This window comes from Rhyacophila brunnea, unplaced genomic scaffold (genome assembly GCF_057557595.1).
Source record: "Rhyacophila brunnea isolate RB1 unplaced genomic scaffold, BYU_Rbru_1.0 scaffold_118, whole genome shotgun sequence".
Classification (NCBI taxonomy): Eukaryota; Metazoa; Arthropoda; class Insecta; order Trichoptera; family Rhyacophilidae; genus Rhyacophila; species Rhyacophila brunnea.
The window spans coordinates 81,434-101,017 of NW_028232772.1; the positions used below are offsets into that span (position 1 = coordinate 81,434).

General features: G+C 34.2%; 1 protein-coding gene across 1 annotated transcript in view; it reads left to right on the forward strand.

Annotated features, from left to right (window-relative positions):
• The window catches only part of LOC147078206 (leucine-rich repeat and calponin homology domain-containing protein-like), a gene marked incomplete at its 5' end in the record, with an annotated part of 89,701 nt that overhangs the window by 56,509 nt on the left and 13,608 nt on the right, over nt 1–19,584 (forward strand). Inside the window, 8 exons of the mRNA XM_085960577.1 lie at nt 1,806–2,038; nt 5,470–5,606; nt 6,390–6,690; nt 7,355–7,520; nt 7,795–7,878; nt 7,971–8,859; nt 9,962–10,099; nt 10,493–10,570. Of these exons, the coding sequence (XP_085816703.1) occupies nt 1,806–2,038; nt 5,470–5,606; nt 6,390–6,690; nt 7,355–7,520; nt 7,795–7,878; nt 7,971–8,859; nt 9,962–10,099; nt 10,493–10,570 (2,026 nt within the window). The remainder of the gene's footprint in view (nt 1–1,805; nt 2,039–5,469; nt 5,607–6,389; nt 6,691–7,354; nt 7,521–7,794; nt 7,879–7,970; nt 8,860–9,961; nt 10,100–10,492; nt 10,571–19,584) is intronic.

Here is a 19,584-nt window from a genome sequence, read left to right on the forward strand (position 1 = left end):
CTTAGGATAATCATCATAATTATCGTAAAATCTGACGAGGTTGCCAGCAACGTAACTTGTTGCCAATGTGGACCCGGCATTAGATGCAAAATTTAAAATTATAAATATTTATGATTTATGTCTTCGACAGCCCTGATGAAATATGAGTCGGATCGAGTCATAGAGCAAATTTATTGACACAAAAAACGTTGACACGACCTTTTTATATTAACTAGTAGACCAGATATTATGGACCACATGTTAAAAAATCCTATTTTCAATTCTCAAGGCCAATTCTGTAGAACGTCCCCTAAAAAATATGTATGTATATATTATCATAATTTCTTTTAGTTACATCATTTTATTCTGATCTAAACATTTTTAAATATGCGTCGCAATAACACAGTCGTTCCGGTCTTATCATGTTCCGGTTAATCTTTGTTACCGCACCACTGGCCACGAATTATTGGCGATGACAGCTGATAAAGTGCAATGTTATCGCCGGTGATTGGATTAACTAGTTTTGAACCGTTATCGATCAGGTTGTAAATAGACTAATGACGCACAGCAGCCTTTAACTAAACCTACACGAGAAGGCTTTGTGAAAAAAGTATTGTGATAGTGAAATAACCGCGAAGCATCCCCCGTTCGTTCATGTATTATGTTTCCATTCTCTGTTATCTATATCTCTGTGGTTCTCCGTCCACTCAGTTCATTTATGACTCATCCGCTTTTATCTTCGTTATTGCTCTTTCCTCGTTTGATTATTTTGAATAAATCACATGGGATATTTATTATTGTATGTAGTAATTTTGGCATGGCCTGTCTGATGCTCTGTTTTATCATTTAATATTATTGATATATTAAAATAAAGTAGGTATATAGTCCAGACGTGGGCAATTGCGGCTCTTCGTTGGGTTAAGTGCGGCTCCCAATATCTATCTCTTCATGAAAATAAAGGTATTTTCTTTCCCCATTCTACTTATATTTTCGTGAGTTTTCCTTTCTAAATGTTGTAAGTTACAAGATGCGCGCATATGAATGCAACTGTCAAAGACTCACGTATTGGTGTATGCGTGTGTGCATATTCAAATATCTTAATTTAAAGAAAGCTGCTTGCCGATTATTTTCCATTTTTAGTACAACATATAGGTAGTTGTGAATCGTTATATCTTTCTATGAGGTTTGTAAAATAAAAACATAGTTCACAGCTAACGAATGAGCCAACAGGTGTATTTAATCGACGCAATCAATGTCTTCCGAGTTACAAGTTGAATATCTTTTTATGTTTTGAAACATTTGTCTTTTGAATAGCAGGTATTCGTGATTATTTATAAACTTTGCACTAAAAACATTCCATTATTCTCAATAACCGAGAAATCTTTTCGTGATTCTACAATGCATAGCTTGAGAGACAATAATAATTCTAAGTCATTAGACTGAGGAGTCCAATCTCTTTGATTAAAACATATTTTTCGTGTTTATCAGTCGAGGACCTTCAAAGATTTTGATATTTTGGATTCATATTTTTTAAGAATTTTGAATTTTGGGACCAGGTGTGCGCGGGGACCGCCCCTGGGTTTGGTGGAAGGGGATGTTTATTAAATTATAGTTATATCTTTTGTGGTTTATTATAAAATAATATGTTAGGTACCATGTGTTGAGTTAAGATATCTGTATTTTTAAATCATTTTGTTAATCAAGTCAAACCAGTGCTATGTTAAATATTTATAATCGAGTATGATCAACCATTCAAAACATTATACAAAAAATATTGCAGTCAATAGTTACCTATGTTAACCTCTTTTCCTTTTCTTTCTTTCCAGCCGAAACCAGCTGGCCGAGGTCCCCCGCGAATTATGCCAGTTGCCGCTTCAAGTCCTCCTGCTGTCGAACAATGGCCTCAGCGCCCTCCCCAAAGAGATCGGCAAGATGACTCTCCTGCAAGAGCTGGACGCCAGTGGAAACCAAATCGCGCACCTCCCCATGACCATCGGAGACCTCGCCAACCTCAGGGTGCTGAACCTTAAAAATAATCACTTAGGATTACTGCCAATTCGTAAGTACATTCATTCATACATAATTTGGAAACATACCTATTTGAAAAAAATCTTGAAAAAAATATGGTGCCTGACAGGACTTGGATTCCGGCCAATGTGATTTATCATTTTAGCCACCTGCACCGTACCTAATTATGATGAAATGAACCAATTGCCATGCAACCGAAGCGCCTATCAAATATACCATTGGGCACATACCATACATCATAAATAATAATTAATCATATTCCGAGGGGTGTCGGACTATGTACCTACTCATTACCACCTGCTAAATTGCAAGGTTTCATACTCTTAGGAAGTGAATTAAATGATGGTAGACCTTGGTAGAACAATAATAATTCACGTCAATGTGCCGTAGTTGGTTGTTGCCAAGATTTTAGGTGTAATGTTTACTCCACTATATCCATTACAGACATCCTGCATATTATGGACCTAAATAATGTAGGTATAGATCAATGGTACACAACTTGCTGCCTGTAAAATAATTTATCTGCCCGGTTACGTGAACATTCAAAATGTTTTCCTCAGTTAGCTTTTAAAGATTATTTTGCTGCAAGTTATTATTGATCGGTAGGTATATATCGGTAACGGTACTAGCATGCAGTGTGAGCGATCTCACCACTGCTGATACTGAGTTCTATCTGGTAAATATGTATTTGATACATAGACGAAAGTGACATAAGTATGAGTATTTGATATGTACCATATTGAATTTGAAATAAAATTATACGTGACACTTATATTCTGTGTGGACCTTGATGGATTTTCACTATTGATAAAAAAGTTGTGCATCACTTTTATACCTATGGGTTTGTCCATATATGATGTTACATCATAAGGTGGGGGATAACTGATATAATGTGATTAGTAATGAATGGGTTAGGGCAGGGATGGCGAATCTTTTTAAGTACGCGTGCCAAAATTTCCCAAATAATATTTTTCAACTGTCCGACGTGCCAAGCAGTTTTTATGGCGAAAATTTTTTTTTAAATTTTCTAAAAAAATAGTTAAGAATTCTATTAAAAAGGTTTAAAAAATACATTTGAGTCATGTATTGATATTCTATCTTTCACAGTATTTCTAGCCGAAGGCATATCTTTGATTCTTTGAATATTTTTTCCCTTGTTTTCAAATTACTCAAAGAGATCGTGGAAGCATTTAAACCACTCTTCTTTCATATTATATTCTCCATCACAAGCAGTTATTATATTTGAATGACTGCCGATAATTAATTTCATAAAGTTTGTTGATTGTATATTTTTTATATTTAATTCCCCAATCCTAAGGACCGACCTATGCAATCGTATGATTACATTAAACGTAATGATTTGCCTGCAATTTTTTATACAATGCGATTTGTCATTATTTATGCATAAATTTAGTCGTTTCCGTTTGCACATTGATTGGTACCTAAACATAATATGAAAAACCGAAGAAAATACGCATGGCTACATCGTCATTATTCTGTAATATTATATGTAAGTAAGTACTTAAGTATATTTCTTTTCTCTTCAAAATGAAACATTCGCGTGCCATGTAAAATCATCTCGCGTGCCATAGGTTCGCCACCCCTGGGTTAGGGGGTTACGTTGTGAAAAACGTGACCTCACAAACCAAGACAATATTTTAGTAGAAATAGGTACACTAGATTTTTATCGAAAAGGCGGGGGGGGGAGGTTAAATAATTTGTGATGTTGTTTAGATATGGGGGTAAAAGATTTTGTGACGGAAGTATAACGATGGAGGTAGGGGGGGATCAAAAATAGTGAAAATCCTTTGATTCCTCAACGACAAGTTTTAGTCACTATATGGAATTTCAGTACTACTGGTTTCATGAGATGTTTTTTGTGGTATTAACTTGACAATCAATAGGCAGGTACAACCAATTTCCACTAGCTAGTTTAGATGATTCGATTTCTGTAGAAATCTTATTCACTGTTTCAAAGGATTTCAAAGCAATTGTCATTGGCTTAGTTATATCACTTTAATATTATTTCAATCTACTATGTTAAAAATAGATTCATTGTGCCAAAGGAGAATCATCTGTCATCACAATATATTGTGTGCAACCACGTCCACCGCCATCCCGACCTGACAATGGCCTTGTCCAATTTATTTCATTCATCCCAGCAATCAATAAATATAAACTCACTTCTCGTGAATATTATTGATCAAACCGTCCCCCCTCTGTCACATGTTTATTTGGGCTAGGGTGCCAAATATACTTCTCACCCCTCCAGCAGACGTAATTATTTACGTAAAATAATTTGGGGCTCTTTTCATCAGACGGATGGGGGTGTAAAGATTGGTGGAAAGCTTAGATGATTGATTTGTGTAGTGTGTTTTTGTTCGCTGGCGAATTTATTATTCATGAATTCGTTATTAGTACGCTACAGTAAGTACTTACTCTATTATAAAAATTTGTCAATAGAGGTCTCCACAGCAAAGCTGTTCTTTATGTTGTTAAATAAATTGTAAAATAATGGAAGATAAATTAAAATAATCTGCTACTTTTCTGTGTACATTTTGCATAAAGTATATCTGAAAATATATATAAAGCAGTTATATTAAAATATATGCAAGCCTCTAATTAATAACTGTTTCACTTATTGTATACACAAAGTTATTTTATCCTTATACCCCGGTTACACGTGCATAGATTTACTGTTGTCAGTAAGCATTATCGCGGCCATAACAAGAAAATGTATGGGTAAACATGGATTATCCTGCAGTTGCAAGGTTTGCATGCATGAATCAAAAAAGTTTGGAAGCTTCTGAATTTTCATGCAACATTCTTCGATCTGTGCCTGCACAGTAGAACGATAGTGGCAAAAAAACGAACTATACTCATTGTGAGGCTAACCAATTTTCACTACCTGTCAAATAGTACCATAAAATGACAACATCGCGTCCCGCTTACTCTTGAAGAATGAGATTGGAGAGACAGTCATCACTTTTACGTGTAAAAAATTATTGTCACGATAGTTTAAAATGCTCAATATTGCTGCCAGTAAATCCATGCACGTGTACAGGCGGCTATCACTGTAGAAAGATTGATTGAAAAAGTTTACGACACTTAGCAAAACTTACTATTTACATGTCTTCACAACCTGGTCTTACAATATTTTTAAGAACAGTTATAGAAGAACTTCACAACCTGGTCTTACAACATTTTTAAGAACCGTTATAGAAGAATGACATTATTGTTCATATTATCCTTTTTTTAGAACACTTATAAGCGAGGCAATACCTAGTGAATCACATCAGACCCACACAGAAACACCCCGGCTTAGAATATCACATTGATGTAATGTGACCTCACTGAGAATCAAACCCGGAACCTCCAGTATGAGACGCACATGTCGTACGCATTTGACTACGAGGGTCACCTAAATGCACATTACCTAATAGAATTATTTTTTCTTTTCAGAAATTACCTATTTACGTTTGGAAGTGTTAAACGTGAGCTGTAACTGCATTTCTTCCCTTCCTCTGGAGTTGCGGCACATGACCAGTCTGGTCATGCTGGACTTGGAGCACAATCCCCTTGTCTCACCTCCAGCCACTGTAAGTTTCATATTTATACATACTTATAATAATATATGGAATCTGGCCATTAACGACTTTGTCTTGCTTTTACAAGTTATTTATGGGATGTTTATTTCCTATGTTGACGACAACTCCTCGAAAAGTTGCTACAGCATACTCGTTAGATTAAAATTGCAAATACCATGACTGTGGTGTGCAGAGAAAGGGTCTGCTGCACATTACCGAAGGTGCAAAATTATTTGGACTCATAATGAATAATTGTCTTGTGGCTGAGGTTCATCACCACCTTGAAATGCAGCCATCTTTTGAGTGACCAAAACTCTCACATCCACACATCACAATCCTTTGCTTCATATAGGGTAATGATTTTAATAACTGATTTTCAACTGTTAATAACATCACCCCCGTTAAACAAAATGTCTAGTAAAAATATATCCCATTTGGAAAAAAATTGTTTTTTTTTTTGAATATTCTAGTATTATCCAATATCTATATTTAGCGGCTCTCGTGGTGCAGTGGGTAAGGCGCTGGCCTTCCACCCGAGAGTTCTGGGTTCGATTCCCGGTCATGACAAAAACATTTATGTGTTTTTCTCAAAGCCTGGGTGTTTGTGATTGTTCAAAATTACTAACAACCACCTTGTACGAAAAAGCAAGGACATGGTTATTAATAATTCTATAAAAAAAAAAAATATCTATATTTATGTATGATTTTTTTTGAATTTACGAGGTTTACAAGATAGCAAGATAGAACGGCGATTCAATGAGTAATATCTTTAATATCCAATATTTGTTATTACAGATCTGCGTACGAGGCCGCATTCACATCTTTAAGTATTTGGACAACCAGGCCAACAAAGACAATATCCAGCGGCGCGGTGATGAAACCCGTCGATCCGTCAAACAGCAGCATCACAACCATCTGCAGGGTCTGCCGCAGATACAGTCGCAGGGCCTGTTCTCCTCAGGTCATACCCAACCGATGATCGCACCTGCTTGTCCGGCCGCTGTTGAGGGGTTACGTCATAAGGTGCGCTACAATGTGGACAGCGGTTATAGTACAAGCGACGGGGGTGAGAAGAGATGGTCTACTGATGGAATGGGTGAGAATTAATTATTGCAATTTACTCTATTATTAACTAAGCTTGTTATTCACACGTGGATTTTCATTTCCTTCACACAGAACCTGGTTGACTGTCAAATGAATCGCTTAGTCGTCAAACCTGCTCTGGGGATTTTTCAATAAATTAGTTTTGAATGTACGTATGTGCTATTTTGATAGGTCTACCAGACTTAAGAGGTGTGACTTTTCAATTCTGCCCTATTTCGTCAAAAAAAATTAATATAGACTCGAGTCGCCAAACCCGCTCTAAGGATAAATAGCAGGTTACTAAATTGCTCTATATAGCCGACCAATCAGACATTACAATCGAAACCATTATTTTTAGCATACGTTTAAATCGCTATACAAACGTGTCACCAATACTAGCATCAACATCATCATGAATGCACAAAACAGTTTTTCGTGATTTATTAAAATCTCAAAAATACCTCCAGAATGGGTTTAGCGAATAAGCGCCTCAAATATACACCTGGGATAGTTCATCTGCATCTGAAACAGACGATTTTATTGAAGAAATTTTCAACATGAACCTCAAGTGTGGGGATTCTTAACTCCCGGCCCATGTAACAAGAAGCATGCATCTTAGCTTCTACTGTACTATGGGCACTGTTATCTAATCTATAATATTTTTTTTTCTATTGAAGGTGTGGTAGATGAAGGTGGTGGACCAGTGGGTGTGACAGGAGTGGGCGCCGCAGGCAGTGGTCGTTCAACACCATCCACCCCCTCCACAATCTCTCCTGGGCCGAATCACATGTCGCGAGCTCACAGTCTTTCTGCCGAAACGCCTCCACTCACACCGACACTTGGGTATGCATCATTGATTCACTTCTTCATTTTTATCCATTAGAATTCAGCGTTTCGTTTGATTATTGCATTGATTTTAAAAAATATATTTTATGAACTTTATGTGCATACCTACTGTCAGTAAAACATACAAATTAAATAAAGAGAAAATTATGACAAAAATAATATGGTAGCTATTGTGAATACTGATGACTAAAATTTATTTTTATTTATTATATTGTAGAACTTTTGAAACTGTTGACATGTTTATTTGACTTTTTTGTTTATCTGCTTCCAGTTCTCGGGTATCTCCTGATGGCGGTAGTACTGCTAATGGAGACGGAGATAAAACCAAACCGATCGGCCACCAGCAAACTTATAGGTTAAAATTTTTTCTAAAGATTTTGGATGATTCTATTGAAATTTATTCTTCGATTGTTTCGTATCTCACGCATTTTCTTCTTCACATTACAGACAATACAAAGAAGCTTTACGAGTACAAAGACAGCAAGATGTTTACCGACCTCGCAGCGAACAAACCTCCCCCCCGTCCGCCACCCCCTCCCCACTCAACCACTCTCATTCCACCCCACACTCTCCAGTTGCCAACGGATATCACCACAGAAATATTGTATCCTCAAATCCATCCCTCTCCACACCCCTCGCTACTAATTCCGGATCTCCCACTAATACACCTTCAACCGCCAGCAGTACAGCCCAGAGACGAATACAATCGAATAGTATTTTCCACCAATCGAACGGTTCAGATCCAAGTATTGTATCGGCGACTAATCATGCAGTGAGAGTACCGACATTGACTACCGATGAAGTGTCAACAAATAGGCGGCCAGTTCAAAAAGTCATTCCTTCGAGAAGTACAAATAAAAATTATTCACCGACAGGAATTCCTGTTTCAAACAGTAATAATACCCTTTCTCCTACCGTTAATGGCAATACCAACTTTGATTATTCGACGTCACGTTTATCTACTGGTGACAGTAATAGATATTCCTGTACATCACCTCAAGATGGCGGCGGATACGTCAAACCCGTTTCGCCCATCAAAGGTTCCAGTACATACATGTCTCATAATAATGTTCCTGTCAATAGAGCAAACTCGCTCGGAAGAAATATCGCCATTTCTGATGGATTACCAAATGGAAGTGACCCGAGTTGTGGAAATAGTCCTGCCAAGCTTCTGACTACGAGTGTGGCGTATTTGAGTAATTCGGGGCCGGGTGCTGGAAACCCGGCGAGACTTAATTGGAATAAGGATATTCCTCCGGATAAGCTGAGTTTCACGATGAAACGGGAGTTTGACAGAGCCAAAGAGGAGTCAGAGCTTACTCAAGAACTCAGACGTGTAAGTAATGCAATATTTTGCTTTTATTTCCATGCTTGCCTTTAATTTAGATCCTATGTGATAATTTACCAAGGCATAAGCATTAATTATCCAAGGCATAAGCGTTGGACTATCACGCCGTGGGTCCCAGGTTCAAATCCTGGGTCTGGCAAGTACACATATTGTTTTTCAATTTGTGTGTGAGTCAGGGTATGGACCTAATAGGTTGAGCAAGTGGCTGACATCCATTTTTCGTAAAAACAAAATCTGTTAATACAAACCTCTACTCTGTAGAGGCCCATATGATCCTATTAGGATCGGACATGGTCAAAAAAAAAAAAAAATGTAATATCAACACGCCTAGACGAAGTTTCTAGTCACTAGTGACTACCGTACTCTTGATGTGATGAATTGGAAAGCAGCCACTTTGAATAGAGATAAGCGGAAAGAGTTGTTGGAGGAAACCAGGAACCGAGGTTGTCTAAATTCTAACACATCATTAAACTCCAAAATCATTAAAAAAAAAGTGATAGATATGATATGTTGTATTCAGGTAGTTAATTATTTCAAGAAGATAGCTGCCGGGCGTGATATTTTTTAACATGACCACGTTAACCGTGAGCTGTCAAATGTCATTGAGTTATAAAGTTAACAATCAGATGCATTTTGGAATCAACTCAGACGCAGTGCGGTGTGTTAACAATTATTGTAGATAACCGCCTTGTTTATGTATTTTCTCTGAGTGATATCCGTGTTAACTATTTAGAATAGCCCTGCTGATGATGAGGATGATCCAAAGATGTTCAAAAAGATCTCCTTCTGTAGAGTTGGGAGCCTAAACATTTGTATGAAAGTGATGGCAAAAAAGACCACTGGAAATACTATACAACTATATTTTTTTTGGATACCTACAACAAATGACACTTTCCGCAAATTGGAACTTACTTCAGCGATTTTTAAAGGAAAATTACAAATCTATCTGCTAGAAGATTTATTATTAAAAATGAGATTATAATATAAGAATGATTGTTTTCCCTCACTTTGTAGCTTTTTAAAAATAGTCGAAGTAGAATCTTACTATCAGTAATAATTGGTAAAATATATTATTCCGTTCATATTTCAGATTATCGAAAACCGTTTGAAGATGTCGTTGCCCCGAGACCTTGCGCCAGTATTGGCAGATGGAGTTGTTCTCTGTCACTTGGCTAACAATGTGCGGCCTCGATCTGTCACTTCAGTCTATGTACCGTCACCAGCACAGGTATTGATGCGATAATGCTCTCACAAATAATGGATTGGCTGCTTATGAAGTGAAGTTAATAGGAAATATTCCAATTAGAGAGAATATGAGATTTCTACTATACCACTGGTCTGGTCGAAATGACCACTTTGCAATTACTCAAATTATATTTTAATATCCATCATATTAAAAACTTATTAGTATGTGTTGTATTTGAATTCTCATGTCATGTACTGGCCAAAGAATGAAATACTTTTTATGTAACATATCGATTCAGCTGCCCGACTCATGTCTATAATAATATTACATATATTCATTTAAAAATTGATTCCGCTAGTCATTCTGCATTATCTCAAATCGTTTTTAAATTATCTTCGATGAAAATAACTCTATTGTTTGAATGTTATGTTTCAGCCCAAATTGTCGATGGCGAGATGCAGACGAAATGTAGACAACTTCCTCGAGGCTTGCAGGAAAATTGGAGTCGATGAGGTAGGCTCATGATTTTTTAAATTTATTTATCTATTCACAATAGTTTATTTATTACATTATTATTACTGTGGTGTAAAATATCCTGGTTGAATCTATAAGTATTTATTATTCTTTTCGTATAAGCGTGCCAAGTGCTGTTGCAAGCTTTCCTTTCCCTGTGTAGTTTTTATTTTAACTATTCCTTAACCGTAGTATATACAGTATGTATTTATAAAATTAACATATTTCACCGGTTTCTTCTTCAAAAGCATGTTTATTTTCTTTCCGTTGAGCGGAGCTTTGATCGTTTGCATCTTGATTCATGTGTAGCAGGTTCAAATCCTATGGCCGAGTTGATTTCACATGTTGTTTTTTTCTAATTAAGATGTGTGTTTGAATACAGGACATCGAGTCCAGTGGTTTGAGCGAATGACTAGCAACCAATCCTCACAAACAAAAAAATTGCTTAACGGCCCACGTGCTCGTCGTAGGTCAAAATTGAGTTTTTATCGTATTTTCAAACCATGATCCTGGACACTCCTTAAACGTTGTAGATAATCTAATTATATAATTTTGAAGCCTTATTATCCTTTATAGTTATTTTAAACATTTGATGACTGCATAAAGTATTTTTGTTACATAAAATAGTATTATTTTAAACCTCTCGCTCTAATGTTTTAGAATATAGTCATATTTCAGTACATAACTGTGCAGTGGTGTTAAGATTTTTTACATTTATTAATTTTTAAACGCATTTATAAAACCATTAGTATAATTTATTACGAGATAATTTTTGTAAAATATTCACGATAAAAAATTATATTAATAATCTCTGTGATCCCAAATTTGACAAGAATTAGGCATTTTATTATTCAAAAAATCGGCAAGATTAACACATTTGAAGATGATTTTAAAGATACTCATTATAAGCTATGTCTTTGACCATTCAAGTGTGATAAACATCTTATGAATAATGATTGCTTTATAATAATTATTGACCTAAGAATAAGGTAGTGTTTTTTTGAAATACGCCATTTCTTTTGTCATTCCCCAGTGGTTAAGCTACAACATATGGCCGTAGCCATAAATTGACAAACTATAATTAAAGTAGGGAGTAAAATGATATTAACGCGCGTGTTTGAACATGTACCGTTTAAAAAAAAATAAAAAAAAATTCGGCTAAGTACATGTTCAAACACGCGCGTTAACATAATTTTACTCCCTACTTTAATTATAGTTTGTCAATTTATGGCTACGGCCGTATGTTGTAGCTTTACCACTGGGGAATGCCAAAAGAAATGGCGTATTTCAAAAAACACTACCTTATTCTTAGGTCAATAATTATTATAAAGCAATCATTATTCGTAGGATGTTTATCACACTTGAATGGTCAAAGACATAGCTTATAATAAATATCTTTAGAATCATCTTCAAATGTGTAAATCTTGCCGATTTTTTGAATAATAAAATGCCTAATTCTTGTCAAATTTGGGATCACAGAGATTATCAATATAATTTTTTATCGTGAATATTTTACAAAAATTATCTCATAATAAATTATACTAATGGTTTTATAAATGCGTTTAAAAATTAATAAATGTAAAAAATCTTAACACCACTGCACAGTTATGTACTGAAATATGACTATATTCTAAAACATTAGAGCGAGAGGTTTAAAAGAATACTATTTTATGTAACAAAAATACTTTATGCAGTCATCAAATGTTTAAAATAACTATAAAGGATAATAAGGCTTCAAAATTATATAAATAGATTATCTACAACGTTTAAGGAGTGTCCAGGATCATGGTTTGAAAATACAATAAAAACTCAATTTTGACCTTCGACGAGCATGTCCCCCCTTAAGATACCTTCACACTGTGGAGATCTATAATGATCTCCCTGTCGTCTACAATATTGCTATGAAATAATGTATACTAGTCGATTAACTTTCACTAATAAATTATGTATGTTCTATTATTTTGTATTGGTTTGGTGATCGTTTTCAATTAGGTGTTGGAAAGTGTTATGTAATAACAATTTGAAATATAAATTTGATCAAAATGGTGTTTCTATACAATTTTGTTGTACCCATAACTATAACTCTTATTGTAGAGGCATGCTAATTATATTAATATCTGAATATGAATAAATTCTTTCTATTAAGTTTAATTGATTTATCTGTTATAACACGGGGATGGTCATGTGCTTTAGTTTGGTTTAATTTTTTACAGAGGTTTTGGCTATATTTTAGGTGTATATAGATATAAAAAAAATGGAGGCCGTGATTGACAGTGGCGTGTGTTGTGGTTGGTTGCAGGGGGCCGTTTGCGATCCGCAAGACATTCTGCCGCTGGAGGACCCTCGCCCGGAGTTCTCTTACGAGAGGACGGAGGCCGTCTACGTCACGGTCACCTCTTTGCTATCCCACCGGGCCGCCACAGCACACCCCACTGACAATCACACGGTGCCGATATCACAGGAACGAAACGCCGACCCTTATAATCAATATCAACCCCGAGAAATGTGCACCGCTGAAGACTCCCAAGATCCTGCCGATTCGATTCAAGTCAATGAACAAATTTCAATCTCCTCGGACAGATCTGATTCGAATATTGAATACGAGAATAATACGTCGGCCAGGTTTCGTAATAATCTAAATTTCTTTCAAACCAAGCCAGTATATAGGAATCGTTACGCGGAAGATAGATGTATAAGTAATTTTTCAAATTCTTTCAACGATCAATCGGACGCGGATGATATTCCCCATATCGTCGATTCGAATAACTTCATCGTTAACCGAATTGATAATATGCATTTTGAAAATAATAACGCAGATGTTATTCTTGATAATAATAAAATATGTCAAATGAATTATGTGGAAAATGGATCCGCCCAGAATCAAAACCAAATTACACCGAATAAAGTTTACAGTCCTTATGGTAAAACTGATAAGATTAACTTTGTAATGCCCCTTTTGAATGATAAAAAAAGTAATGATGTTACATTGAATCACGATCAAATTCAAAACGGGAGACACGTGTCTGCTGTCACCGAAAGAATAAAATACTTTAGTAATAAACGGTCCGCCATGAATTTGGATATCAAAAACAACTTGAACGCAATTCAAGATGAGAATGTTTTGACTATTCAAAATGATGAGAAGTCTGATCAATTCATATCCTGGTTTTGTCTCGGCGCATTCATTTCAACTCTCATCCTCTTGTATGTCTTCCCGATACCTAATTAGTGTTTCTTTTCTCTCTAAACTTGGCGTGGTTAATTCGGTATGAAATCGATTGAGCTTGTTATATTGTGGCTTTGTATTTTAATATGCATAATTTGAATGGTTGTGTAAAAAGGATGTATTTCATCTTCGTATTAATTCATCCAAACATTAAAATGTTTTTTCATCTATTATGAATAACTCTTAAGTAATATAAAACTTTTTATTTATGAATATTATTAATACATTATCATAGTTTTAGTGTTAATTTAAAGACACTAATTTGCTTGGATATTTATTTCTTTTAAAACATTGAAATAAAATACCCATTATTCCTTATTATTATTGAGTCAGAATTAATTCAATCATAGACTAAGAGTGCGATGCGTAACCATATTTAGGCGCGTAAGTCCCTAAGATACGCGCCTAACTTTAAGGGGCTGATTTCGACGACCTAAGTTCAGTGAGAAAAACATATATAATTCTTATTAAAACGTCTTAAGTGCAAGAGAGAAAGAACTTGTGACATGTTTTTCTTGTTAGAACAGCTGCTTAATGTCGACGGTTCTGCACCGCGCTCTAAGGCTTCACGACACACGGCATTGCAGTGGACGTGCGTCGACGCAGGTCTTATTTGATTTAAATTGCATCCGATTAGAATCACCAATTAGATAAAATAAATCCAATTAGTGATTCTAATCGGATGCAATTGGAATCAAAGAAGACCCTGAGTCGACGCTCGTCTACGCACATCTACTGCAATGCTGTGTGTCTGCGCCCTTAGTTAACTGATCTGAAAAGCATCGATTGAAACAAAGTTTTTATTTTCCTTTTTTTTTTTAACTATTGTCATTCCTAAATATTGTGGTTTGAATCGACAAACTCAATATTTTCTCAACAAGTAAAACCGTCAAATGAAAGTATGTATTCAAAAATTGTTCATTTTACTTGGTTTTTACGTTTGAAAATTTTTTCATTTTATTTCTAAAGTTTTTTTATTATTCAAATAACTGATGCCAAAGTTACACAGATTATAAATACAAATATATTATTTTTATATTTTTTGATAAATATCAAACTATGCGCCTGTTTTATTTACTTGACTTTAAATCTTTTATTAATAAGCTAACAACCAAAGTAGAATTAATATAATATTCCTTCATCTGAGTTCTATTAAATATTTTACTTAATTTATCGCTGTAACGTTAAGTACAATTTAGATGAAAGACAATCAGAAATTTTTTCCTATGAATATCCACCGAATTCGTATTTGTTTTTAAAAACACATCGAGGCTAAAAAAATTTATAGCAAAACCCCGTTAAAACAAACATGGTTAATTCGATAATATATAAAATCTATTTCAAATTTTACTGTTTTTTTTTTGCCGTTCATTTTGTGTTTCGTGATGCGAGTTTTTTTCGATTTTCTGTCACATTGATTTCGTATTAACGGAGTTTTACTGTACCGATGGTGTGGTGATGTAGAAACCTATGACCAATATTTAACACTCCTTTTGGTATCTTCCTGTTATTTTTAAAGGCTGCATTTAGCCGTAATGTAAGTTATTCAAAGACTTTTCTCAGACAGACCGTTGTAGTATTGCCACATTAGATTTTAGAATGCCAAAAACAATGCCACAAAATCTGATAATATTCAAGTGATTTTATTTTTTACTAATGACCACACCTCACGGTGTTTCATTATTATAATAAACTATATTATTTGATTAGATATATTAAGGAAATTTACTTATTCCATTTTATATGTAGAGTATTATATTATAGTAAAAATACAATTAATGTTCTACTGGTACTTAATACAAAAATAACACTGATGTAAATTATATGCATATCGTAATTCTAAGCCAAATGTATGTTTAAGAAAATGTGTTATTTCTGTAATTTCCATGCAATTCAAACAGTTAGGCCATCCGCTTACGTGAATACTTAAAAAAGACAAGTCTGAAACTCCAGTATCTAGCTAATGTATTTCAATGGCGGCTCGCTGACGACAAGACTGGAATCTCTGTTTCAAAACATCCGCGACCGACACCAAAGAGACGCGACCTGCTAGTCTCCCAGTCTCTCAGTGCAACCAATATCAGTAGATTCGATGAAAAATCATATTTTCTTACCAAAATTGGTAGCACTGAATTGAACTAAACAAGCAAAAACAAGTCAAGGTGTCAAAAGTTGATGCGAACCGATTTTTGATTTTAAATGTATGGCAGATGTTGAGAAATACTCCTGCCTGTATAATTACAGGCTGCCAGAATATTCCCGTAAAGATATTATGGAAAAAGCTCAGAATGAAGTAGGAAAGACAATGGGTTTGACAGTTTGAGGTTATGAGATTATTAGGTTTCAGTAGCGCCGTGTGCGAAGCGTCAGTCACTGGCCAGTTTATGAGTTCCATCACCAACCAGTTTGTCAGATTTTAGTTTCTGCGTGAGCGGGTGGCGTTATGGATATGTTTACATATTACAATTATGATATCCAATGGCTTTACAATTTTATTTGCAAAATTTGAATATTACCTTAGGTACCGTGAAATATTCCTTTGATGTTGAGAGACATCTATGTTTGATGTACATTCATTAGTAATTTGTAGAAAGACGACTTAACATTGACCAAAATTGCACAATTTTAAGTATACATTTGTGTCACAATTAATGAAGTAATGTTGGACATCGTACATGCTTAATTACAATTTAATATTTAGGATTTTATAAGCAGAATACGTGGTATCATAGTAATTATAATACATACCGACTATTAGAGTCTTTTTATACTAATATCGATAGTAATTTTTAATATAGTGGTAGATCACTTTTAAGCTCGAATAATATTATCAATGAGGTTTTGAGAAACATAGTGGCTTATTAAGGTTAGACATTTAAAGTAGGTATTGCACTATGCAACAAGAAATGACTGCCATCTGTTCGCTGAATTGTAAAGGTTTTTTTTAATTAAACCTTACTCTGCAAAGAGATATGAAGGACTGCGGGTTTGGCCACTATATTTCTCATAGCTGCAAATAAATTAATGTAAGTGGATTCGTTTTGATTCAACGTTGCCTTTCTAGGCTAAGTACAGTCCGTTTAATTTTTTAAGGACAAATTATTTAAATAAGCATAATATGAAGACTTTCGTTCGTTCTTTACAGAATAATAATATATTAATTTTGTATTAAATTCATAAAGGAATGGAAGCTTTTAATACATGTACACCAGGAGGCGTTTGGTGATATAAATAGTTGCCTTTTTAAAATGTAAGGAATAGTGTTTTGGATATTGGCAGGAATTATTACACTTTACGATTCCATTGCGTGGGATATGTACACGGGAGAGCTTACAAACACTCTTTAGGCATTTATTTTTTTACAGGAATATTTTACATTCCCACGAAAAGACTATCGGAAGAAATTAATAATTTGAAATTTATAGTATTGAGGTGATTCTAAAGTGATCAAAAATAAGATTGAAATGACGGATTCGATAGGGTAGGAGTAGGTAGTGAGTGAATTGAATTTTTTAAACATATTGAATAAATTTTATCACTGAAATATTTTGTCAAAATTATTAAAATACCAATCGAGCAGATTATCAGGTGCTTATAACGCTAGAAAGACATTCCAAAATAGATTATAATATTGGGAGAAGGAATATATTTTGGATTCTATTCACAAAGCGGGTTTAGATTTAACAAAAACTTTTCGCCTTATACATAAGGTATATTATTATTAACCTTATCTTATACCGATTTGTTTGGCATTTCATAAAAAATGCATTTTTTTATTTTATATTAGTATTATGCAAAATATCTAAAGATCTGTTTATTCCTCGATTAACCGAATGGCTTATCAATTGATTTCTCTACTTCTAAAATTTTTAAATCTACTTAAATATTGAGACTATTGATAGATACCTACATATTTAGAAAAATTACAACTTTTGAGAAAGGCAACGATAAAAATATTTCACTATCAGTATTGTCTTAAATTGATTGCCTTTTCGGTCTACGTTTTAGATATCGTGTTGCTTGTTATCTTATTTCATATTTCTGATTGAAGACCTGTAATAAAATATGTCCTCTATGCAATACAACCTTATTCATATACTAAATAATAAACGCAATTATCTTTTGGCGGCATTCACGACTTATTTTATTACGGTTTTTCAATTATCATACGATTAGAGTTCTTTATTTAAAAATTTAGAAAAAACGTAACCTTAATTGAAATTTCATTAATTACAATATGATAATAATGTCAATGATAGACATGTGCCTATGAATTTTTTAATATACATTGTATACTTAGAATATACCTTTAATGTAATCTATTATTCAAAACATATATCATTATTAACGTAAGTATCTTAGATGTAATGAGACTCGCGTGGAAGTATTATATTATCGGCTACTATAACATTATTATGAATCCGCCATTCCGGATAGGGAAAGCTTTATAAAATTTTATGTGGCCATAAATAATAAATTATTGTTTTATTTTTTCACATTTCAAAGAATAACCAATCCAATGTTAAAGCACTTAGTACTATCTCTTACAAGTACTAGTCATTGGTTTATAATTAAATATTTAGGCCTAAACTGTGAAGGGATTTCTATTATAACATTATGATTTATATTTTGATACTTGGAATAATAAGATCTGAAAATCCTGTACTATTAATATGTATGTCGTTCATTTAGCAGCCTCGCACATATATACTGGACGCAACCTCAACATTATCTATGTACTTTATTTGTGATTCATAAAACGCGATAAGTAGGTATGTAACTTAATGCACAGACCCACATAGAAGTAACTCAAATCGTTGAGCTACCAACTAAACTGATAACGACGGTTACATGTAAATTGTACCTAAAAACATTTCAGCGTGGCACAGTTCGCCTTGAGCTTTCTTATCAGAAAGAGATGACCGTATATTACATATACGGTCTCCAATTTTATTAGTTTCAATATGAACATTAATTAAATTGTAATAGCTGGTTTTTGCAAAATTCATGAGTTCAAGAATGAAAACCGAACCTAACAAATAATCCAGTATATCGGCTATTTTCAAAATTTGTTTGTTTGCTGGCTTCCTGTAAAGTGTAAACCGAAAATAACCGTGTTTTATGTAGACATGAATTTTATGTCAGTACTATGCGACTTGAAGAGGTTGGACGGTCTTTAATAATGGGCCATATATTTCCGACACAACATTTTACAGTGAAGTGTGATATGGCAAAGTGCATAGGTACAAGTTTCCGAACACGGATAAAGACATGGTATGGTTGTCATTTTTAGCTGATTTTATAGCGATTAGTGTCAGGCACAACAACAATGGCTGACGATTATTATTAAAAAATATTTTTAGTACCTACAATAGGTTGCGAAATACACTTCCGACAATAGATGCACCATGTATCGATCAAATTAGACAATGTTGTTGCTTTTTCGTTGAATGACATTTTGTTTAAAATAATATTTAGTCGGTTTAAGTGTTTGACAGATAGGATTCTGATGTTTCGACTCTATGTGGGATTGGGCACGAAGTTTTATTGACTTTGCTGAGTTAAGATTATGTTGAGGTTGCGTCAATTCTCTGCGTGTTGGCCGCTTAAAATACAATCGATATAATCTCAAAATTTCTTTGAAAAATGAAAAAATCTTCACCTTTATCTATTATATAATTTATGTTTAATAAGAATTATCGATAAAAAATAATGACAACTGTTTTTATTTTATAGATTTTCTAAGTTGACCAAGTTGTAAATATTATTTTGGTATGCATTTTTTTCT